This window comes from Cnephaeus nilssonii (assembly GCF_951640355.1).
Source record: "Cnephaeus nilssonii genome assembly, chromosome: 9".
Classification (NCBI taxonomy): domain Eukaryota; kingdom Metazoa; phylum Chordata; class Mammalia; order Chiroptera; family Vespertilionidae; genus Cnephaeus; species Cnephaeus nilssonii.
The window spans coordinates 52,304,254-52,329,349 of NC_137080.1; the positions used below are offsets into that span (position 1 = coordinate 52,304,254).

At 46.9% G+C, this 25,096-nt stretch overlaps 1 protein-coding gene across 1 annotated transcript; it reads left to right on the top strand.

Moving 5' to 3' along the window:
- Window positions 1-3,394: 3,394 nt before the first annotated feature.
- GABRR2 (gamma-aminobutyric acid type A receptor subunit rho2) lies at window positions 3,395-25,096 on the top strand (the record flags this gene model as incomplete). The annotated part of the gene is given in 10 exon segments (XM_079780143.1): window positions 3,395-3,432; window positions 3,434-3,580; window positions 4,566-4,672; window positions 13,159-13,226; window positions 13,675-13,898; window positions 14,609-14,691; window positions 14,889-15,029; window positions 20,245-20,397; window positions 21,381-21,577; window positions 24,785-25,096. Coding segments are annotated over 10 exon segments (1,470 nt in total).

Sequence of the window (25,096 nt, forward strand, 5' to 3'; positions counted from 1 at the left end):
AGTGGTACAGCCACAATTGCTCAAAAAGTTAAACATGGAGTTACCATTAACACAGCAATTCTAATATGCAAGAGAAATGAAAACATGTTCTCACAAACTTGTATGTTAATTTTCATAGCAGCATTATTATGAAGAGCCGCAAACTGGAAACTCAAATGCTCATCAACTGATGAATGGATAAACAATGTGTTAGATATCTATACAGTGGAATATTATTTGGTAATAAAAATGAAGTTATATTTATTACAACATGGATAAATCTTGAAAACGTTATGCTAAGTGTGTGAAGCCAGCCACAAACGGCTACATATTGTATGATTCCATTTGTATGAAATGTCCAGCATAGGCAAATCCAGAGAGGCAAAGTCGATCGCTGATTGCCAGGACTGAAGGGAAGGTTTCTGAGTGAGGTTTCTTTTGGAGAGATGAAAATGTCCTAAAATTAGATAGTGGTGATAGTTGCACAACAACTTTAGAATATACTAAAAACCACACTTTAAAGAGGTGAATTTATGGTATGTGAATGATATTTTAGTAAAGCTGCTATAAAAAAAAGTTACACCATCTCCAACTGTGGTTTTCTTCCTACTGTAATTACATAATTGAACTGAAAATAGTTTTAAAAATTTGTAGGATCTAAAGTTGCATCTGGAATGCAATGAAACAAATATTTATTGAAAACCAATATCCAACACAATTCAAGGGTTCCAGCCAGTCCTTTATAGACTTGTGTTCCAAGTGGAAGAAAGGAAGAGAGCTCTTTTGAACAAAATCTATGGAAAAGAACTTTAATAGGTCTCTCCCCTTATCCACTAAATCTTTGGCAGGAGTGGGGTTTTTTAACAAATTGCCTGGATAATTCTGGGGAGTGGCCAGGTTTGGGAACTACTGAATTCGTTCCCATACTGAATTACTCCCACTCCCAAATTTCTATTAAACTCGCTGTAATTTGGCTTCCTGCCACATCTCATAACTGAAACTACAGTTAACTGAAGTTAGGCACGATGTTCTTTCTGGGTGTCAGATCCAGCAACCTGTTTTCCACCCTCACTTCACACCACTGACTATTGATTACCCTCCTTCTTGAAACTCTCCTTCAGTTTTCATACTCAACCTATTTTGCTAGTTCTATGCTTTTGCTCTGACAGCCCATCCATCCTTTAAAAGTATAGCTTCTCCAGGGTTCTATGCTTGGACATGGACCCTGGAAGATCTCACCCTTTCCTGTGATTAAATTATCACCAGGCACGGATGGCACCAAATCTGTTTCTCCAGGCCAGACCTTTGTCTTGAGCTCCAGGCTCATAGTCCAGCTGCCTACTGGGCATCTGGAGGTCCCATGGCACCTCTAACTTCACCAGACAAAATTTATCTCATCTCCCCACCAAACTTTCCCACCTCTAATGAACATCAAGTAATGGTTGTACCATCACCAGACCTACCTCCAAACCAGAACCTCAATGTCATTGTTGACTTCTCTTACCTTCTACTCCATTCAGTCACCAAATATATTCTACTTCAGTAATAACTTGACTATGTTCTCTCTTCTTCATCCCTCCTCCCTTCTAGGGCAGGACCTCATCCTCTTTTATTATTGTAACTTCCCTGATTCAACTGATTCTAGTTAGGAATTTCTGAAAAAATAAAGCAAATCATGTCATTCCACTTTGCTAAGGAATCAAAAGAGCTGCTTTTGATTCTTTCATCCTTAAGAAAAGCCCAATTTGGTTTCACTTTTGGCTCTTGCTCCTCCTGACCTCCATCCTCATCTCCCTAAGTATCTACCACACTGGCGTTATCTCCATCCCCAGATGCAGCAGGCAGGCAACAAGTAGTTTGAAAACATTTTATTCTGTCGGTAGGTTAAACATAACCACATGGATCTTTACACTTCTGATGTTCATAATTCCATATCTTAGGATAGGCATCAAGCCTAATTTATGGTGTTAAACATTATACATTTTAGGATTAAGGACCAAAGTTAACCTAATGCTCATGATAGGAAGAACAGCTTACTATAATAGTATATTATCCTGGAATCTTTGGTTTATGCTTTCTTTCAAAATGAAAATGGCCCTAACCAGTTTGGCTCAGTGGATAGAGCATCAGCCTGCGGACTCAAGGGTCCCAGGTTCGATTCTGGTCAAAGGCATGTATCTTGGTTGTGGGCACATGCCCAGTAGGGAGTGTGCAAGAGGCAGCTGATCGATGTTTCTCTCACATCGATGTTTCTAACTCTCTATCCCTCTCCCTTCCGCACTATAAAAAATCAATAAAATATATATTTTTAAAAATGTATCTTATCTACCTAATAAAAGAGTAACAAGCTAATTGACCATACCGTCATGATGCCCACCAGCCAATCAGGAGTGAGTATGCAAATCAACCCAACAAAGATGGTGGGTTAATTTGCATACACAGGCACCAAGTGGCCGGGGGCGGGGTGGGACCCAGGCATTCTGCACCACCCCAGCTGCTCCAGGCCTCTGGGCAGCGTGGGAAGGCGGAAGGAAAGGCGGCTCCAGCCAGAGCAAAGCCAGTGCCTGCAGCCAGGGGAAGGAAGGCCCATTCTTAACCAATCTTTGTGCATCGGGCCTCTAGTATTTTGATAAGATGTGTTTTCATTGAAGAAATTGATGTGTGTATGGGGGAAAGCAAGCCTCTTTGGCAAAGCACCGTCTCTTAGATCAAGAAAAAAAGCAACCATCTGGCCTGTGTGGTTCAGTGGTTGAGCATTGTCCTATGAACCAGGAGGTCACAGTTGGCTTCCTGGGCGCATGCCCAGGTTGTGGGCTCAATCCCTAGTACAAGGCACGCAGGAGGCAGCTGACCAATGATTTTCTCTCGTCATTGATGTTTCTATCTCCTTCTCCCTCTCCCTTCTTATTTGAAATCAATAAAAATATATATTAAAAAAAGAAAGAAAGCAACCTCCTGACAACAGGTCATGGGTGTGTTTATTCAGCATTTCCTGAGCATCTTCATTCATTCATCTCCATGTCCACGAAGTCTTCCTGCAAATCCACTCAGAGTCCAAGCTGACTCCCTGGACCAAGTGACAGACTGATTTTATGTAGCAAGAGAGATGGATTAATGATTTCAGCAAAAAGCTGGCATGTTCCAGAGATTTAATTTTTTTTATATAACAGTTTTAGCCAAAGCTGTTTTAGAGCTCAGCGGAGGCAGAGTTCCACAGGAGGACGAACTGGTTGACTAATGACCAATCACTAAGCAGCAGGGAGGGCAAAGCCTCGAGTTTGTGTCAGGTCCTGGGGAGTAGGGGGTGGGGTGGGACAAGCATCAGTATCAAATATTAATTCGGGAAAATCAGCCTGGCCAGCCATGCCCACGCAGCCCCTCCGAGGAACGCTGTCACGAGGCAGCAACCGTATCAATGGTTAAGCCGGGGGGTTGGCCCCGCCGCAGGTCACCGGAAAGCAGCTTGTGGCATCGCAGACTTTCACAAAATGCCTTATCTTACAAAACTCATTTTGTTCTTGTTTTGCCTGATGGTTCTTGTGGACAGCAGAAAGCCCAGGAGGAGGAGAGGGACAGGGCAGCTGGAAATGCCCAAGCCAAGGTAAAGTGGGTGAGCGGGGAGGTGGGGGGCACAAGCACTCTCGTGTCACCCGCAGTGAGAGAGCAAAGCCAGACTGGGTCGAGCCCCCATTCCGATGTCTGTGTTCGGCCAAAGCATTTTGATTTGAGGCAGGTAGTTGAAAACTGAGTAGGTAAAACATCTTTGTATGCCTCAGGTTGAGCTGCTTTGTAGCTGAGGATGACCTTCCCTCCATCTCTCCCTTCTTCCCTTTTTTCTCTCTCTCCCTCCCTGATTCTCCCTCCCTCTCTCTCCCTCTCTGTATCCTTCCCCTCCTTTTTCTTTTTTTGCTTAGTGATACTCCAGTCAGTAGACTATTGCTTTAGAACATTTTGGACTTGACTTCTTTAGGATTATGTACAGTGGTGGCGAGAAAAAAAATCTGGAAAGAGTGAGTGTGAATGAGAGAGAAGAGAGAATTACTCCTTTGTCATCTGGGTTAGAGGGAAGGGAGTGAACCAGGGTCCTCCAGCTCCAGCTTCCCCCCGGGCAGCAGGAGCCACTGCATGTCCAACTTGGCCTTGGTCCCTGCTGGCTATGGACAGAGGCTCTGCGCCAGCTGGACTGATGCCAGCTTGGGATCGCAAATGTTTGTTTTTCACAAAACCAACATTATAACAACATAAGAGAAATGATTAAAAAGAATAAAAACCCACATTTTAATTCCTCCACCTTTCAACCCAACTACTGTCCTCTAGTCATAACTTTTGACAATTAAGAGCTTGCCAGGTGGAATGGTGCCCTGCAGGGAGGTGTTTCCTCTCGAAAGGCTCAGGAGGGGTCTGGTCCTCCCGGCCTGTGAGGGCCTGGGGCAGGGAGGGGAAGGAGGGGTGGGAAGGTGTCTGTGTGTTTGAGCCCGATAGAGAAAATGTGCCCAATGGTAGTTCTTGCAAAAAGTAACCTCTCCGATCAGTCTCACTCCGTGCCTGGTGGGCCATGGAAAAGTGTGTCTCCCTTGTCTCTGCAGTCACCTTTCTAAGAAGAACCTCGATGTGACCAAAATCCGGAAAGGGGAGGCTCGGCCGCTCCTCAGAGTGGAGGACCACGATTTCACCATGAGGCCTGCCTTTGGAGGTAGGACTGTGTCCTTCCCTTGGGCTGGCGGGGCTCGGCCCCCAGGCTGCTGCCGATGCTCCATCCCTTCTCTCAGGCCTTGCCTCCCACCCCCACCCCCTAGGTTTTCTCACTGAGTCAGATCAGCCTGACTTCGCTTCCAGGGTCACTGTTTCCCTGGAAAGAAAGCGCTGGGAGAAAGGGCGTGGAGAGGGCTGTTGACTGCAGAGGAGCGGATGTGACTAAGCTGTTTACGTTCAGAAAGGACAGGCCTCACTGCTGCCAACTTTTCTAGAAAAGTAAGAGCTGGCCAGGAGGGTCTGGACACCAAGTGGCTCCCTGGCTCAGGCACCCTGTGCCCAGCTGGAAATTTGGGTGTTTGAGGGGGTCACCTGCTTTTCAATGCAGCAACAATAATTTAGCAAAAGCCCCATGACAAAGCTTCCCTGCTCCGGGGGTCAGGACCTGGAGAAATGCCACAGGAGGGCGGGGAGAGGCGCCAGCCGTCCGCTCTGTCCAACCAGCAGGGAGGGGGGGGGGGGGGGGAGAGCAGCCGCAGGTAGGTGCAGGGCCAGCGCCCCGCCTTGTGCGTGTGGGGTCCAGAGGGTTAAGTGATAGCCACAGAACAGCTGGGGGCAGAGCTTGTGTTTTTTTCTTCCAGCTGTAACCTGAAAGCCTTATAAAAACGCCCCTCCTCTGGGAGGAAGCCGGAGAGCCAGGAGCCGGGTCTCAGGAATGGCAGGTGAAGCCCCGCCATGCTCCCAGAGAACCCAGCTCTGAGCACCATCATCCAGCAGGCTGCTGCCGCCTCAGGGTGCTCCTCCCTCGAGCTGTGTTGAGGAGCAAATTGGACTTCCTGTGCCCTAATCCCTGCAGCCACCCAGCCCATTAGCGGGGCCCACCAGCGTGTGGAGGGTGGGGCTAGTCCCCTGCCGGCCTGAGTGGGCCTCCGAGGCTGGGGAGGGCCTCACTTTGCTAGACGCTGCGGAGGAGGAAGGTGTCCCCTCCAGCGGGTGCAGTGAGACTGGAGGCTCTTATGATCTCAGTCACTAAAGCATAGAGCGGGGGCCACTCCTGCTTCCTTTCAGGGCAGTGGGCCTCCCTGTGAGGCTTCCCTGGGTGTGCAGATGTCAGGGGAGCACATAGTGAGGAGTCAGACTGCCCCCCCCCCCCCCCCCCGCTTCCCCCTAGCCTATAAACAAGAAGTGCCATGACTCCTGGAGTCCTGGCCGAGCAGGCAGGATGGGGCCAGCACAGCAGGGCCTTCCCATCGCCTGCAGTTCCGATGACTGATCCCATCTGTCATCCCTGGGAGCCTCTGGGGATGGCTTAGATCCAGGGAGCCTTCGCGGTGGATGCACCTCACTCCTGGGCAGGCACACGGGCCAGGGGCGGTGGGTGGTGAGGAGGAGGCTGCAGGCAGCACACGGGACTCTGCAAATAACAGAAGGCACTCCTTCCTCGGGGGTAGCCTGTGCCAGGCGCCAGCCGGCCCGGTAAGCAGAGCCTGGGCCCTTGCTGCCCTGGTGCGGGCCCAGCCTAACACCGGCCTTCCACTAGCTCTCACGCACCCCAAGCAGCTCGTTTGAACAAAGATGTCCTGCAGCGGTTGTGGGGTTTGTCTTCTCATTTATACCTTTTCCTATTTTATTTCCCTGAAAGGGACTTTCGTGTGGTTTGCTATTGAACGGTATTTGACAGAGAGACATTTATCTAAGACTAGATACCCCTTGGATGACCTTTTCAGTGTGGAGAGAGAAAAGCTTAATAGCTGCTTCCTAATAATCCCAGGGATCAGTAGAAATGCAAATACTTTGTCTAAGCCCCAGCTGCCTGGTGCGTCCCTGTGAGAGGAACCTCCAGAGACCCGGGGCTTCTCCATTAGTTAGAAAAAATATTGTAATGCTGATTTTTTCACATTTAAATTTATTTTTTAATTGTGGTAATATATAACATAACATTTACCATTTTAACCGTTTTTAAGTGTATAGCTCAGTGGCATTAAGCACGTTCATGTTAGGCCACCATCACCACCTTCCATCTCCAGAACTTTTTCATCTTCCCAGACTGAAACATCAAACAATAGCTGCCCACTGCCCTCTTCCCCCAGCCCCTGGTACCTACCCTTCCACTTTCTATTTCTATGATTTCACCTCATCTAAGTGGCATTCATACCGTTTCTGACTGGCTTTTGTAACTGGCTTATTTAGTTAGCATAATGTCTTCAAAATTCGTCCACGTTGTAGCACGTGACAGCATTTTCTTCCCTTTTAAGGCTACGTAATAGTCACGGTATGAGTAGATCACACTTTCTCTATCCCCTCCTCTGTGGATGGACATTTGGTTTGTTTCCACCTTTTGACTATTGTGAGTAATGCTGCCTTGAACAAGTGCGTATAAATACCTGTTTGAGGCCCTGCTGTCAATTCGTTTGGGTATATCCTCAGAAGTGGAATTGCTGGACCCTATGGTAGTTGTATGTGTAATTTTTTGAGGACCCAACACACTATCTTCTGCAGCAGCTGTACCATTCTGTATTGCTACCAGCACAATGCTGATTTTTTAACTCAAACTGCGTAGATGAGAGGTAAAGGAGCGACGTGGTGTCATCACAGATTCTTTTGAATTGTATCCAAGGAGTTTGTCAGGATGGTCAGGAAGAGTGGTGGCAACAAAGTAGGTTAGGTTGTCCAACCAAAATACTATTGTTCATAAGCAAATATGTGGGGTTTTTTGAGCTGTTGTTATGTGTCAGACATGGTCTACGACAGGAACTCATGGTGAGCCAGACAGCCAGTTCTGGGAGTCTTCCTGCTCTAGGGGGGAGACCAGTGTTAATGAAATCCTCACGCCAAGATGTCGAGTTGTGAGAGCTGCTGGCAAGGAAAAGTCAGGAGCTGTGGGGTTGGCACAGCGGGGTCTGAACAGCTGCCCCAAGGAGCCGACGAAGACACAGGAACGCCAAGGAGCCTCGCTCGCCTGGGAAGCTCATGCGATTGGAGTCCTTTACATTCAGTTACTGTCCCTGCAACAATATCATTCTCAAGGAGTCTACTAAGGAAACGGATAAGTGGTTAAGTGCAATCAAACGTCACAGAGCAACGCGGGATGCTCCACGGATGGAGTGGGGAAACTGAGGGAGTGGTCAGTTCTGCCCAGAGAAGCTTTTGTTCAGGAGGCGATGGTCACCATCAGTCTGGAAAGACGTGCAGTGGGCGAGCCCAGCGGATGGAGAAAGGAGGGCAAGCCGGGGAGCAGGGAGCTCACGGATGAGGGTGAAGCATGTCAGGGAACTGTGAGCATCTCCATGGAGCTGCACTATGTCATGTGTGAGTGTGTGAATGTGTGTGTGAGTGAGTGCACGTGTGTGTAGACAGGGAGGGGACACAGAGAGGTAAGGCTGGCACGTGGGCTGGGGCAGCTCTGGGAAGGTTGTGCTGCATCTGGACTGTGCACAGCTGGGCTGAGGGATGGCAGGACCAGACACGAGCTGTAGAAGTTCCCTGTGGGCCTGTGGGGAGGATGCTGCCGCAGTTGAGAATGAATGCCGGACAATAGCTGACCACTTTGGCAATGGTCCAGACTGCAGTTAATGAGGGAGGAAGCTAAGGCCATAAAAAGAAGCAGGGGCCGGGGGTGGGGAGGCGGGGATCTGTGAGATGCTAAGGAGGGAGATGGCCTCTGATGGAATCAGAGGAACCTGGGACCCTAAGTGTCTGACCTTGGGAGAACATTCACTGAGATGGAGCACCTGGAAAGCAATTGGAAAAAAGACATGGTAACAGTCGGGGGACATACAGCCGCCATGGGGTGAGGGAAGAGAGTTTGATGAAGGTCTGCTTGCAAGAGTGTGGGCAAGGTTCAGGGAAACCAATGAGTTACGGGGAGGCCCCAAGGGCTCGAAAAGTGTGGAGCCATTAGCAGGTGGAGGCTTGAATTATAAGAGGAGGAAGCAGTATCTTTCCCAGGTTGTGCTCCTGGCGGGGGTGGGCCTGCGAGTGTTGGTGCTGCCCATAGAGCTCAGCTCCTCATCACAGAACAGGGCGGAGCAGAGCGGAGAGTGGATCTGGAGAGCAAACCCAGAGGTCAGCGTTGGGCCGGTTGGCATTGAGTGAGACAGGGAAGGCTGGGGGATGGGACCCAGCTTGTGACCAGGGCACTGGCGGGGCCTGTGTGCCTTCCCCACATCAGCTTCTAGAACACAGGAGAACCTTTCCTGTGATAAACTTAAATAGCAAAAGGCTGATTTAAGAGACAAGGCAGCAACGTTGGCTTGTGCGCTTCGTTGAGCATCACTTGTTAGAGAGGCAGTTCTCCAGTCCCACCCCAGGCCTCCTGAAACGAGGCCCAGGCAGCTGGGTTTTCACAAGCTTTGCTTTGATGCTGATTAACAGGCAGGTTGGAGAAACACTGGGTGACTTCCAGAAGTGAGGTTTTATGATGTTGCCTGCCCTTTTGCTGTCAAACCCTTCCACTCTCCCACCTCCACCAGCTCTCTCCACTCCCTACTGATCACCGTCTCCACCCACTGCACTTGCCGCGTGGAGGACTCTTTTCCTGGACCTTGGCCTCCCTGACCTCTCTCCCATGGCCATTCTCCTCTGTGGTCTCTGATGCAGCTCATCCTTGGCTCCTTCTCTGAGGTCCTTGGGTCCCTTCTCCTCCCAGAAGACACTCAGCCCCTTCCACAGCCAGCTCTCTGCTGCTGATGACTCTCAGCCTCCCTCTGGAGCCCAATATCTGACCCAAACTCTAATTGCCTAACTTTTGTTAAAATCTAAAAGAGGTCCCCACTGGATAGCTAACCAATTTCTTAAATTTAATATTGAAAAACAACCCTGCCCCATTGCCCAATATCCTGTCCTTGGTGCATGGTGAATTTGAGCTAAGTCATTTACACTAATATTTCTGTTGAAAACCAAATGCTTAAACTGTCAGCATTTCTGAATTATCAAGTTGGACAATATTTATTTGTTAATTGGAGCACTTAGTCCATTTACATTTATTATATAATGTATCTAGTGTTGGTTTTTTTAAAAAATCATGCTCCTTTTTTAAAAAATACATTTTTATTGATTTCAGAGAGGAAGGGAGAGGGAGAGGGAGAGAGAGAGATAGAAACATCAATGAAAGAGAATCATTAATAGGCTGCCTCCTGCAACCGGGCATATGCCCTTGACCGGAATTTAACCTGGGACCCTTCAGTCCACAGGACAATGCTCTATCCACTGGGCAAAACCAGCTAGGGCTGTCTAGTGGTTTTTAATCTATCATCCTACTATGTTCTTTTTATTGTCCAATCTATTCTATTTCTCCTTCTTTGTTGCTTTCTTTTGGATTTATTATTTTTGCTTATTCCTAGTTTGGCTTTCCTATTTTAGTTTTGAAAATGCATATTCTTATTATATTTTGGTGGTTCCCCAGAAAACAACATGAACTCTTGGCTTATCACACTATTGTGTTAATTAGTGACTTTTATTGTTTTCCGGACAATGCGAAGACCTCAGAACCCTTTTACTCCATTTATTCCCCTCCCTACTTAAATGTTGTTTCTCCGTGTGTGTTTTTGTTTTTCAACTCCACAATATATTATTAGTATTGTCCTATGTAGTCAATGTTCATTTAGAACTATGCATGTATTTACCATTTGTTCTTTATTTGTTCTTGCATGCCCAGCTTTCCTTCTGAGATCACGTTCCTTCTGCTTGAAAAACATCTTCATTTAGGGCAGGATGCTTGTTGGCAAATTCTTTCAATTTTGGTTTGTCTGAAAATTCTATCTCACATTCAATCTTGAAGTGTCAGTGAGGAAAAAATGACATTTATCTTAATTTAAAAATTGGATAAACCCCTGATACGCTTTCCAGAGCCACATGAGGAGAATAACAGCAGAAAGAATTAGGAACTAAGCAAAGTCCTTAGCTAAACATGTATTTCCCTTCTGCTGCCTTGAATCTGTCACCTCACCAGTGACTTCTATATGGCTCACCAGATCCCTCTCTTAAAGCAGAAAACCTCGAAGCTATGTTAAGGAGCCAAGACGTGAAGTCCTCGTTAGCTTAACTAGACTACCTGGTATATTATTTCTAACACCTGATGGGACTCAGTTCTGCTTAAGACATAACATTGCTCACAGAAGAAATCAGTAATTTGGAAGAATTTCTCCCAAAACCAGGTTGGGAAAGGCCACAAAATGGAGAGTTCAGGAGAGCCTGGGAGTGTCTTACTTTGGGCAGGTCAAAGGCCAAGGTCAACTCCATTGCGCTGAGACCAAGGAGGGCAGAGCAGTTGGTTCTGTTCAAGCTGGAGGTGTGAGTCCCCAGGTATGCAGCTCTGGAGCCTCCTGAATACACAGTTTGTTTACCTCCAACAACCCAGGTTCCCTGTTAACCTGACCTGCACTCCCTCGCGGCCGTACCTGCCGAGCACCAACACCACCCTCCAGGCTTTATCCAATTGCTCGTAGGAGGTGGCTGGCGCTGTGGAGGCCAAAGCAGGCCCTGAGAACAGAGAGACACAGTAACAGGTATCAAGCAAGCTGATATATTTTATCTGTAAAATGTCCTTCGCCAAAACCAGCTCCAGGTTAAACACAGTGTGTTTTATCTGAAAACCAGGCCACTGGGAAGTGAGCCCAAAGAGGGTGATGGCTATATCGTTTCTTCCCTTTGGCTTCTGAAACACTGGATGTTGCAGGTCACACGGCCAGTGGGTCGAGCAGAGCACTCCTTCCACAAGAAGCAGTACCACCTGGGGTTAAGAGCTCAAACTCGGGGCTATTTTAATATCTCGGGCTAACAGAGGGTCCAGAGGGCAAACATGAACTGGTCCCACTTCCTCCATGGCAACGTTGGGAGCACACAGCCCTGTGCAAGGGTGCAGCGGCCTGGGTCCTGGGAGAGGGCTTCAGCCAGGCTGCCGGCAGACCCTCCCTCGTTTTGCAAGGCCCTCAGGAGAGAAAGGCGGACTACTTAGCCCTAAGGAGGCCCTCTTCCCCACACTGAGCATCCACTTCTGGTGCCTTCAAAGGAGCCTGGAATAAGAAGAGAATATGGCTGTGAGAGCAGGGATTTCTCATGGGCCCAGACCTAAGCCATCAGTTGAGGAACAGAGAAAAATAAAAAGAGTTGAGAGGGAAAAAGTAAAAAGATAAAGTATTGGATACATTTGCCTTCATGCTTAACACCACAGAAAATATCCATGAAATTTCACTAATAGTAAATAAAATGCTTCCCTTCTGTTGAGCTCAGCCAAAAAGCAACATCTTTAATGGTAGGATTGCAAGTATTAGCAAGCCTAGGGGGGCGGTTAGGGGAGCGTGGGTGAGCCCATACAATGCCCTGGGCCACCTCCAGCAGGACCTCTGGCCCGCCTTTGAGCTGAAACAGGATTGAGCCTTCCAGTCCCTACTCTGTCAGGATCTCTGCTCCTCCTCCTCGGCCCCCAGCCGAAGGCTCGGTCCCTCCAGTCCATCTCAATTCCCTGAGAACCAGACTCCCCCTGACACCCCAAGGTTTTCCCCACTCAGACCACCTAGGTCAGAATGTTCTGGTCCTGTACTCCCTTGCTAGGGCTCAGAGGACCCATAGCAGCAGGCTGGCCTCTGACAATGGCCTCTCCCAGGGTGCCCAGTCCAGTTGCCATCTGACTCTCTCAGGCACATGACAGACACAGGTTTTTTGTTTGCCCCATTCTAGGTTTTAAAAAAATATTAAAATCTAAAAATTTTTATAGAAGCATAATATACATACAAAAAAAGTGCACAGATTATAAGTGTATAGCCCACTAAGTTATCGCAAAGTGACCCTATCAATGTAACCATCACCCAGACCAAGAGATAGAACAGGAACCTGCGGATACACGTGGCTTTAGAAATCCTGTCACCGGCCAGGTGAAACCGGGGGTCCAGCTTCTGCACCACATGTGCTTCTCATCTGACATGTCCCGAAAGGATTTTAAAATCTTATACGGTGTCATCTTCCACTGCCATCTAACTGCACAGAGAGCTCATCTCCCACCATGTCAAAGGCTTCCAGAGGGGGCGGGGCCCCAGCTACTGATAGGTACTCTGTCGGAGAGTTTAAATGACAGGATGAATCCAGCCCTGGGCATGCAGGTGTCCCAACCCTCTGTCAGAGGCTCTTGGGCCTCATTCTTAGGCCTCATACTGTCCTTTTTAGGTGTCACAGGAGGGCCAACGACTCAGGTCTTCACTCAAGCACTCGAGCAACATTAGTAGCTCTACCCTACAGAGACAGTCCTGGGATTAGAAGGCAGTATTCTAGCTCTTTGACTCATGCAACAAGCACGGATTAAATATCCACTGTGGCCCTGGAACGGCACGTAGGGCAGATGTAGCCCCTGCCCTCAGGCACCCAGCACTTCAGGAAGTAGCAAGAAAACCCTACAGAATTCAAGCCCCTGCCTCACCCCTGCTCGGGTCAAACTCCCCTGGGAAGGGGGTGGAGACAAATGTGCCTTAACCAGCGATCTTTGCTCTTCTGCAGGCCCTGCCATCCCGGTGGGTGTGGACGTGCAGGTGGAGAGCTTGGACAGCATCTCGGAGGTGGACATGGTACGCAGCGCCCTTGATGGGGCAGCCTAGAGTGTGGGGTCTCGGAGAGCCTGTGGCTGGTGGGGCTGCACTGGTCCAGGCTGTGCCTGGGTGGGCCAGGCCGGAGCTGGCGGGAGTAACACTGGGACTTGGAAGTAGGCCCGGCTACAGTAAAATCTAAAGCAGGGGCTCTCAAGCTTCATGGGTAAAAGGAACTGGGGGACTTAGTTCAGTGCAGACCCCTGGGCCCTGCCCTATGCATTCTGATTCAGAGTGTCTGGGAGTGAGGCCCAGCACTTTACACTTTGAACACACTCTTCAAGTGATGTGAGTGGTCAGATAAACCGCACTTGGAGGAGAATGGGAGGTGAGCATTTTCAGACTGAAATCCCATAAGGAAGGAAGCTTGCTAAGCTGTTTCTGTCTGGTCTCGCCCGCGCCCCCCCCCCCCCCCCCGCCCGCCCCCCAGGACTTCACCATGACCCTGTACCTGCGGCATTACTGGAAGGACGAGAGGCTGTCCTTCCCCAGCACCAGCAACAAGAGCATGACCTTCGACGGCCGGCTGGTGAAGAAGATCTGGGTCCCTGACGTCTTCTTTGTTCACTCCAAAAGGTCATTCACCCACGACACCACCACGGAGAACATCATGCTGAGGGTGTTCCCGGATGGGCACGTGCTGTACAGCATGAGGTAACTGCCCGTGGGGTCATGGTTTCGTTGTACAATGCCATTCTCATATGTGTGGTCAGTCTCTTTGGCCCTGAAGAGTTTGTCACTGTGGTTGGGTCTGTGGGATGATACAGCCTTCGGATGCCAATTAGAAATCTCTCAGACAAAATGGCCACCCTCTTAGCTGGTGACTTCCCTGTCATTGGGGATCTTAAGCTTGGGTTGGGACACTAGATGGGACTGAATGAGTTGAGGGAGGTAATGACCTTCTATGGACTTTCCACCCCTGAAAGCTTATAAATGCTAGTTTATTGGTAATAAAAATTTCTAAAAAATAGCTACTATTCATTGAATGCTGTTGCAGGTTGGCTTCTGGGCTAACTTGAGTGATTGCACAGTCTTAGTCACAGCTTCCTGGCCTCCTTGTACAGCTCACCAGAATTAGATGCTAATACCTTTGGGTGGATTGTGGGAAGGGGGCAGAATTTTCCAGGTATCTCTGGGGAAGGCTGGCTGAGAGCCATGACAATAGAAGGTGCAGATGTGAGCTATTAGCAGCCAACACCCTCAGCAGCCCGGTTCCCGGCAGAGCACCAATATTACCTCCTACAGAAAGACAAAAGTTAGATACCTGCGTTTCCAAACTTCAGGTTCATGTTCTCCTTACTCTGAGCAGGTACATGAACCAATAACTCACTGCACGAGCCAACGTGTGTATTTGGGTTGTCTAGGATTACGGTCACTGCCATGTGCAACATGGACTTCAGCCACTTTCCCCTGGACTCCCAGACCTGTTCCTTGGAGCTGGAGAGTTGTAAGTATCAGGATGCTTAATGTCAAAACTTTGCCTTATTCCCTCTCCAATATTTGTGCCATTTTGATAACCATGAGACTGAGTGCTGGCTGCCAGTATTAAGAACTGTTTACTCATGGGCTAGTGTAGGATTTCCCTGTTGCTTCACCCTGCTCAGAAGCAAAGGAGTCAAATTGACTTATTTCCTCTCCCCCAAGATGCATATACGGATGAAGATCTGATGCTGTATTGGAAGAATGGGGACGAATCCCTGAAAACAGACGAGAAGATCTCCCTGTCTCAGTTTCTAATTCAGAAATTTCACACCACTTCCAGACTGGCCTTCTACAGCAGCACCGGTAGCGAACTTCTTTTTTTGGTGTTTCTTTTTAAAAACGTATTATTATTGATTTTTATTTTTATTTTTTAAAGATACTTTTATTGATTTCAGAGAGTAAGGGAGTGGAAGAGAGAGATAGAAACATCAATGATGAGAGAGAATCATTGAATAGTTGCCTCCTGCACACTCCCTACTTGGCATGTGCCCTGACTGGGAATTGAACTGTGACCTCCTGGTTCATAGGTCGACTACTGAGCCACACCGACCAGGCTTATTTTTCAATTACAGACTACATTCAATATTATTCTGTATGAGTGTCAAGTGTACAGCACAGTGGTTAGGCAATCATACACTTCATAAAGTGGTCCAGTAGCTAACTTTTGCATGGTCTGATTCAAATGTGAAAGAAAACATAGTAGAATTCTTCTTCAGCTTTAACCTTTCCCCTCCTAAAGAAAATAGATTCTTCTCATTTAAATAATTCCTAGTCCCCCAAAACAGACAGCACTTAAAAGCAGAGAGTAAAAATGTTGCTGTCCTTGGAAATCCCACGGCCAGAGGTAAGCATTCCTAACAATTTAGCAAACACCCTTGCAGACATCTTGCTTTAATTATGCAATTTCACAAAAATGGGGTTACATGCTGATCTGTAATTTGATTCATTCAACTTGATATGGGCGGATAGCTTTCTGGCGCAATGTTTTTATACCTATATTTAGATCTATAGATTCACTTTTAATGCTCATGTAACCTCTTCTCGGACCCTGGGTCATGTTTGAAGTTATTTTTATTTATTTTATTTTAAAATATATTTTATTGGTTTTTTACAGAGAGGAAGAGAGAGGGATAGAGAGTTAGAAACATCGATGAGAGAGAAACATCGATCAGCTGCCTCTTGCACATCCCCTACTGGGGATGTGCCCGCAACCAAGGTACATGCCCTTGACCGGAATCGAACCTGGGACCCTTGAGTCCGCAGGCCGACGCTCTATCCACTGAGCCAAACCGGTTTTGGCATGTTTGAAGTTTTGAGAGGATCACGTATCAGCTCTTTTCTAATCTCACCATTAATTCTTGTACTAATTGCTTAGGACTATCATAACTAATTACCACAAACTGGGTGCTTGCTGCTTCTGAAGACCCCAGGGAGGACTCCTTCCGCGTCACTCACTAGCTTCTAGTGGCTGCTGCATCACTCGGTCTCTACCTCCGTGGTCACATGGCATTCTCCCTGGGTCTCTGTGTCTTCACATGGTGTTGTCTCTGTCTCTATGTCCAAATTTCCCTCTTCTCTAAGGACATCAGTCATTGGATCATGGCCCATCCTAATTCAATACGACTCATCTTACCTTGGTTACCTTATTTCAAAATCACGTCCCCCTTCACAGGTGTTCAGAGTTAGGACTTCAATGTATCTTTCTGGGGGACACAGTTCAGCCTACGGCAGCTCTGCAGTAGCTATGGGACCCTAGAGGACTTCTCACTTCATTGTCCTTCGTCCCACAAATCTATGGTATAGAGGTCCCAGTGCTGAGAAACCCAGGCCCTTCCCTGGGAAGATTTCGTGCTACTGTCTGCCCCTGAATGGCTACCATCTCCCCGTTCACCTGCCCCCACCCTCACCCCTCTGTTCTCAACATCAAACCCTGGGAAAAAGCAAGCCCAGCCAAGGTTGTATTGGTGTTGAGACAGCCCGAGCCTGATTCACTTTATGCCCACAGCGCTCATCCTCATTCCTCTCTTCTCTTTCATTCTGGTATGTACTGCCACACAATTTCCTTTTCTCATCTATTCTTGGCAAGTTCAAATCAACTTTCTAAAACCATTAAGAGTTTCTTATGTAACTTTTATAATGTACCACTGTTTTGAGTACTTTATACGAATTAACTAATTTCTACCCAACAAACCTATGGTATAGATGTTATTGTCCCCAGTTTACAGATGAGAAAGCTGAGACTAGGAGGAATTAAGGTTAACTGAAGTCACACAGCTGGTAAGTGGCCAGGCAAACTGCCTTAGTCACTATGTGGACTCCTCTTAGATGTTTTGTACGTTGGAATAGCATGCTTGCTTGTTTGTTAGTTTTGTCCCGGGTTAGAGCCCTTCTGGAGTCCAGATTAAATGCATTTTCTTTCTTCTCCCATTATTTACTGTGTGCCAACAAGGAGGTTTATCATCCCATCCACAGAGGCTATGGTCTCACCCAAGAGTGCTCTGTTTGGAACACGGAGTATACATTTTCAAAGCTTCTGGCTTACTCCTTGTGTTTCCAAGGCAACTCTCCCTGGTTTTCTTAGACGAAAAAGAGAATGGAACAGTTCTTCATGGAATAAAAGCAGCTCTCAGCTCTTCCAGAAAGACCCTCTGCAAACCTAGGAAGAAATGTGATTTCATGGAGGCCAGTTTAAGCTGATGAAATTGGACAAAGGTCGTGGGATGAATGAATGATTAGTAGTTTCTGTCACATTTGAAGATCACTCACTATTTATTCAGTGTACTAGAAACTCTTGCCTCATTCAAACAATCCCCATACCTACACAATCACATGTCAAACTTGTTTAGACCCACCGACTGTTCCAGCCTTTCCCGTTGACCCAACCCTTCCCTTTCCTGACTCAGTGCTAAATGTCCAATGGCTTTTGTTACCTCAGCAGCATTTCTCAGATGCACCCTGAGGTCTACCTGCATCCGAACCACCAGGGGAGTGTGTGCGACCAGCAGATTTCTGGGCACCACTGCAGCTGCTGAGTCAGTCTCATGTGATTCCTATGCACATCAAAGTTCAAAGACCATTGCTTTTAGCCAAATGTTCTCAGACTATGGTGCTCAGATCAGCAGCAGCAGGGTCACCCGGGAACGGGGGAGCCCAGCAATCTGTTCAAACAAGCCTTCCAGAGGTGGTGCACACAGATTGCCAGGCCCCACCCCCACCGTTTCTTACCAGTAGATCCTGTGTGGGCCCCAGAATCGGCATTTCTAACTCGTTCCCAGTGACACTCTTGCTGCTGGCCCAGGAACACCATCAGGAGAACCACCGCTCTAAGTCCATGTTTCTCAGCTCTGGCTGCGCATTAGAATTACCTGGGGAATCTTTTTGTTGTTGTTAGCTAGTACTTTTTTTTTATTGTGGTAAAATACATATTTAAAAATGTGCCATTTTAGCTATTTTTTAAGTGTGTAATTCAGTGGCATGAAGTATGTCCACAGTTTTGTGCAATCATCACCACCAGAACTTGTTCATCATCCCAAACAGAAACTCTGAACTGGTTAAACAACACCTCTCCATTCCTCCCCCTCCCCTACGACTCCTGGAAACCTCTCTTCTCTATGAATTTGACTATTCTAGGTACCTCATAAAAGTGAAATCATGTATTTGTCCTTTCGTACTGCCTGTTTCACTTACTATAATGGTTTCAAAGTTCATCCAGGTTGAAGCATGTGCAAAAATTCCATTCTCTTTTTTTTTAAAGGCTGAATAATAGTCCATTGTGTGGATTATATTTAACCATTCACCCGTTGATGGACATTGAGTTGTTTTTACCTTTTGGCTATTATGAATAGTGCTGCTCCGAACCTGAGAACTTTTAAAACATGCCTCAGGCCCCATCCCAGACCAATTACATCAGACCCTCCCTGGGGTAGAGCAGGGCTTTGGAGAGCAGTAAAGCTCCCAGGGGCTCCTCTCCGGTGGCCAGGCTGAGTCACTGTCCTCAGCCTGCACCCTTCACTCCCTTCTCTGAGCCTCTCCTCTCCCCATCCACTCATCTACCTCACACTCATCTCCTCCATGAGATCTTTCTTAATCATTCCAGTCAATAGTTATTGAGGTCTCTCTTCCAAAACCTAAAGCACTCACTGCTCCCACAGAGGGACATTTTAGCACTTAGATATGTAAAGTCCTATATCTTAGGCACTTCCATCCTGGGGGACGTTCATGCAGTTCCTTGAAAATCCTTGAGGGCAGGAACCAAGATCAAGGTCTCTGTCTATTCCCTTCAGGACCCGCACAGCACATGCGGAGTCCCCTGGTGGCCACTGTTGAACTGAAGGGACGTTGTGTGAGAGGAGCCCTGGCCTGGGTATTGGAGACAGGAGGTCTTAGAAAAGCCTCAGGGAGCTTCCTCATGTTCCAAATAAGAGGGTTGGATCCAATCTGGATTTCAATTATTCACATAACACCATAGTGAAGCTTGTCTTACCTACTACTTATGCTGCCATCGACTTAATTTTTTTTTAAGTCAACTCCCCTCTTGTACTTTATTTTGAAAAGGAATTTTACATCACTGTCGTCAATGGGAAACTGGTATCACTTGCCATAAATAGAAGAGGACTTTAATAATAATTGTGATGAACACAAAGAGAAAAGTCCCTGCCTCTGTGCTCCTGAAATCACCTTACTGTACACCATGTGTGTACCCCGTGCTGTGAGGCACAGAGCTGGGCCACCTCTGAGTTCTACCGTTTTCTGATTCGGCTGGGCTGCGAGGGGGAGGGTGGGGTGCACACAGCTTCAGTTCACTTTACACATTTGCACTGTCCTTAACACCACCTTTGTTCCCAGTGGTTGGGTAATGATATTGTGGGACATTTGAAACCTTAAAATTTCCATCCTTTTCTTACAACCATGAATCAGTGATTCTCAAGTTGCCAGAATGAAATAGATAATATCTATATCCTCACTTTCTCCTGAGGAATGAGCAAATGGTAAATGACTTGCACAAGACGAATGGATTGACTTCCACGCGGCAGATGGAGTGTCAGAAGTAGAACTGATGTCAGGCCTCAGAATCATGTGAACGACCTATTTCTTCTTGTGATGAATGTGCAGACTGACCGAGCTGCCCAAGCTCACAATAAGGACAGTGACAGAGCTCAGCTCTGCTGGCTCCTGCCTCAGTGGTATTGGCTTCAACAAAATAGAACCAGTCACTCAGGAAAGGTGGTTGTGGTTTACAAAAACAAACAACTTAGCCTAGACCTCTATTGTTCTACCTTCCCCCAAACTGCTGCGAAGAGAAGTTAAAACATAAAACAGCGAATGTACAAATACTGGCAAGACATTTATTTATAGGCGAGAGGGCTTAGTTTTGGAAAGGAAATGTAAGCCACTTGGTCATTCATGTTTAACTTTCTGCTGAAGATGAGAGCAATGTCAGGGAAAGGGGGGCCCATGGGGAAGGGCTTTGTGTTTGCCTCTCAGATTGAACTCACTGGCTTCTTCCTGTGTCCCCCAGGCTGGTACAACCGTCTGTACATTAACTTCACGTTGCGTCGCCACATCTTCTTCTTCTTGCTCCAGACCTATTTCCCTGCCACCCTGATGGTCATGCTGTCCTGGGTGTCCTTCTGGATCGACCGCAGAGCTGTGCCTGCCAGAGTGTCACTGGGTAAAGGCATTTGATAAGCTGTGATGGGGAGGTTATTTATTTACTTTTTCAACTGATCACTATGCAAAGAAGAAGTAAGAGCATTATTCAGAGTTCTTCAGTGATGGGCTGTCAAGTCAAAGGAGCAGACCTCCTGTTTCTTGTCTTCACCATTCCCACGCTGCCCTCTGCCTCCTGGGCTACACTGTGAAAACCACAGGGACCTAAAATAGCATCAACTCTGCCCAGATCACTTCAGAAAGATAGAGCTATTCGAGGTGTAGAGTGCACCACCGGCAGTATTAGAGCTCAGTGCTTTGATCAATACGATAATTCTACAAATGCCGAACACTTATTCTGTAAGTTCAAACATGTTGTTGGTTGACCTTGTTTAGACAGACGGAGCGTTTGAGGAGGTGGGGCCCACATGACGTGATTTCTGGGACGGAGAAGGCTGAACTCCCTGGTGACTTGTGGTTTCAGTCCTCCCCAGACCCCGAATCCCAGAGTGGTTGTTTACAACTGATGATTGTAAATTTGGACATAATCAGGTTGGGCCCTGAGAAATGTGAGGGTTTGACCAGCAAGGCAGGGTTATTGTAGCATGACAGACTTCCAGGAATTCCCACCGTCTTCACGGACTTCATAAATGAGGTTTAGATGAGGGAGGATGTGTTCATTCCGTGAGGTTTGGGGAGGTTCCTCTAGAAGCGTCCACACTTGAACAGGTCCTTCCTGAAGCTCTGCTGGCCTTGTCAGCCCCATCCCAGAGACCCAGAGTCCCAGGGGCTTCCAGTGAAAGGGGACAAGCAGCCAGCTGGCCAGGGGAACAGCCTGGCTGCTGGTGGAGCAGATCCTCGCGCCTCTGCGAGGTGGAAACGTGTCCGGGGAATTTCTCGTTGGATTTAAGAGGTGGAGAATGTACAGGGTGACTTAGTGAAATGGGGTGGGGCGGGGCATTCTGCACCCTCGTCAGCGGCTGAACTAAAAGCTGGATGTTGCAGGTATCACCACGGTGCTGACCATGTCCACCATCATCACGGGCGTGAACGCCTCCATGCCCCGCGTCTCCTACATCAAGGCCGTGGACATCTACCTCTGGGTCAGCTTTGTGTTCGTGTTCCTCTCGGTGCTGGAGTACGCGGCCGTCAACTACCTGACCACCGTGCAGGAGCGGAAGGAGCGGAAGCTGCGGGAGAAGGCGAGCGAAGTTGCCTTCATTGCCTTGTCTGAGCCCATGCAGCTAGGAGATGAGAAGGGGGGGAAGGTGTTGCATGTAGAAAAGGGATATGTTTATGCAAAAGAAGGGTGATCCATTTTAGAATAGGTTCTAGCATCTACCATAAAGGATCCCAGAAAGCAGGAAGTCTTTGGACAAAGACTAGGAACAGGAAGACTTGGGTTCTTAAGCCAAACTCTGCCATTTATGCTGGGCCTCAGTTTTTCCGTCTGTAAAAAGGTGTAACAGCATCCTCACCCCACCTTCCTCTCAGGGTTATTGTAAGAGTTACATAAAATAATGTATGTGAAAGTTTTGAAATTGTAGGGTTCTAGACACACAGAAGTATTACTGTTATTATCGAACATGTCTAGAGAAAATGCCTTCATATCCTATGGCCAAATGAGGCAAGTATTGTAGACTAAAAGCTCCTTTATTTATCAGTGCTCTGACTCAGTGAAAATTCAGCCACATAGGACCTTAGTCTTTAGAGTATTAGAAATACTATACTATGTATACTTAATGCACTATGCTACAGGAAACTACACTGTGCTATGAGATAGACTATGAATGGGGAATCAAAGGCAATGTGTATGGGCCTTTGACAAAGGATGGGAAAATCTATTTCATTCATATTCATACTCATTAATTACAGTAAGAGATAAAATGCCAACTTGTTACCAAATCATTGCCAGTCATTGCACTAATCAAAATGAGTGTTTACCTAAAAGGTGTAGAGATCAGGGACATGAAAACCTCACATTTATGCCCATCGAGGTGGCTGCTAGCTCCTTAGCACAAGGAAGTATACGTTTCAGGAAAAGAGGGTGTGTTGCCTTTTCAAAAGGTCTTTCAATGCCCACATTACACCTGTTAAAATTTTCCACATTGTCTGCAAGTATGCTAATTGCTTAAACATTTATATTTCAAATTCTATTCAAACCTTTTTTACTTCAGCATTTGAATATTTGTTCAAATTAATAATCTGTACATTGATCATTATTAAATGACTGTGGGTTATATGTAAAACCCAAAGTCATTGAATAATGATCAATGTAAACACTTTTGATTATAGTCTGTTAGACTTTCCTGTTTAGAGATGTTCAAAAAATAACAAAGCCTTCATCCGACAAATGTGGCCTCATGAATCATTAACCAGAAATAACTTGTAGTTGGCAGTGCTTGTGACCATACGCTGGGGCCTGGTCTTTGCCAGTGATGATCCGACACAGTCTAAAGAGAAACAGGGAGATCACACGTGGAAAGACAATTGGGCAGTAAGTCCAGCTGCCTGTCTGTGTGGGAATGGACACCTGGGGGGGGGGGGTGAGAGCTTGTGCCATTTAAAGGCAAAAAGGCGCAGTTGCTGGAGGATGGGCAGTGGTGGGAAGACACAAAATCTCTCTCCTGCTGCCACACAGAGAAACCACTATTCACCACTGTGAAAAAGGCCCTCAGTGGAGTTGAGGTTCCCAAAGTGGAGACAAGGAGCACCTGGCCTGGATTCACTTTCTGAGCCATTAAAAATGGAGATTCTGGGGCTGCAACCCAGACCTACTGAGTCAGAATCTCTGGGGGTGGCATCCGGGAATCTGCATTCTTAATAAGCGCCCAGGTGATTCTGATGTTCCCCGAAGTTCAACCTCCACTCCACCAAAGACAACGCTGACTGGAGGCTGCTAGGCTCACCCTGCTTCAAATGGGGCCCGCGCTGCTTGGGTTGAAGGGGTCTGACTCCCTTACTTGGGCTGATTATTCAGACCTGTTCAACATGCCAGGAGTTGCTTAATTTTTCTCAGAAACAGGGTGTTGTGGAAAATTATCATAATCTTTGACATTTCTTGATTCTAACTCAAACTGTTAGGAGAAAAGTCTGTTTTTATTTTAGCAGAATGCATTTCAATTTAGAACAAGGGAAAGAAGTAAAGACCTGTGCCTTTGACAACAACAACAAAAGGCTCCAGTGACAATATCTCACACTTTTATCAAAGTTTGGGTGTGATCATATCTAAATGCAAAAAATTGAATAGATGACCTCTTACTGACCTTTTATTCCTAGAGTCTACGGGTTAGTCTATTCTAGGAATGTATTAATGTGCTACCTAATTATTGTGGCTGATGGGACGAGACATAGGAAAAAATAATGAAACAATGGCGCCTGATTTAAAAAATAGCTCCCCCAAACCACAAAAGATTTCTTCAAGTGTAAGAATACTTCAAGTAATTCTAATTTTCCATAAAAATCATCCATCTGTTTTTGCATCTCTTTATGGTATCTGTTTGAGTATTTCAAGACACATAACAATAGAAGTCAGATGTGAAATGTCATTATTTCACATTCCCAGGTGGAAAACAGACACTGGGGGGCTGAGAGCCAGGTTAGAAACATATGAACATCAGCAGGTTGGGAAGAATGAACTATGGGGCCAGTTGGCTGTATCAGGCAGGCCTCATGCCTTTGGCCAGCACCAACCAGTGCAGCCCCATCTGGGAGCTCTCCCTTTGCTGACTCAGTTAAGCAAAACCATTTCCTTCCCTTCAACTTATAATTTATAGACATTTTCATACTTGTAGAAACAGTTTAACAAAATAGGATAATATAACATCCATCCAACATTGTTAACATTTTGCCTCTTTGTGTGATCTCTTTCTCTATATAAACATGGTTTTGTTGGTGTAGTCGAACCATTTAAAAATACATTGCAGGCATCATGACCCTTAACCCTCACATGTAACTCTTCAGAGTAAGGACACTCTCCTCCCTAATCATTTTTTAACCCCTGCACAAAGATGTGGAGTCCCACACTGCAATCAAGTCCTGGGTTTAAAGTCCTGACTCTGACACTGGCTGTTTGATCTCAGGAGAATCGTATAGTCTCTTTGGGTCTTAGTTTTTGCCTCTGCAATTGAGGACATTTGGACTAAATCAGTGGTTCTAGACCCTGGCTACATAGTAAAATCACCTGGGGGCTTTAAATTCGTCTAGAATGGATTGTGGATGTGGCCATTTTAAGACTTTCCCAGGAGACTCTAACATGCAGCCAGGGTAGAGAATCCTTGGGCTAAGTGATGTCTGGGGATCCTTCTGGCTGTGCTTTTTGTGGTTCTGAGCAGTCGTGGGCACTTCCTCTGCCCCTCTCCCACGGCCTCGCCATGCCTGACACTTTCCCTTATGTTTGCTGCCCACAGTTCCCATGTGAGTGTGGAATGCTTCCCTCAAGAACCATGATGCTGGATGGAAGCTACAGTGAGTCTGAGGCCAACAGCTTGGCTGGGTACACGAGAAGCCACATTCTGACAGAAGAAGAGAGGCAAGACAAAATAGTGGTCCACCTGGCCCTGAGCAATGAATCCAATTCCTCCAGGAAGAAGGGGCTTCTGAAGGGCCAGATGGGTCTTCGCATCTTCCAGAACACCCACGCCATTGACAAATACTCCAGGTTGATATTCCCTGCCTCCTACATATTTTTCAACCTAATTTATTGGTCAGTGTTTTCCTAG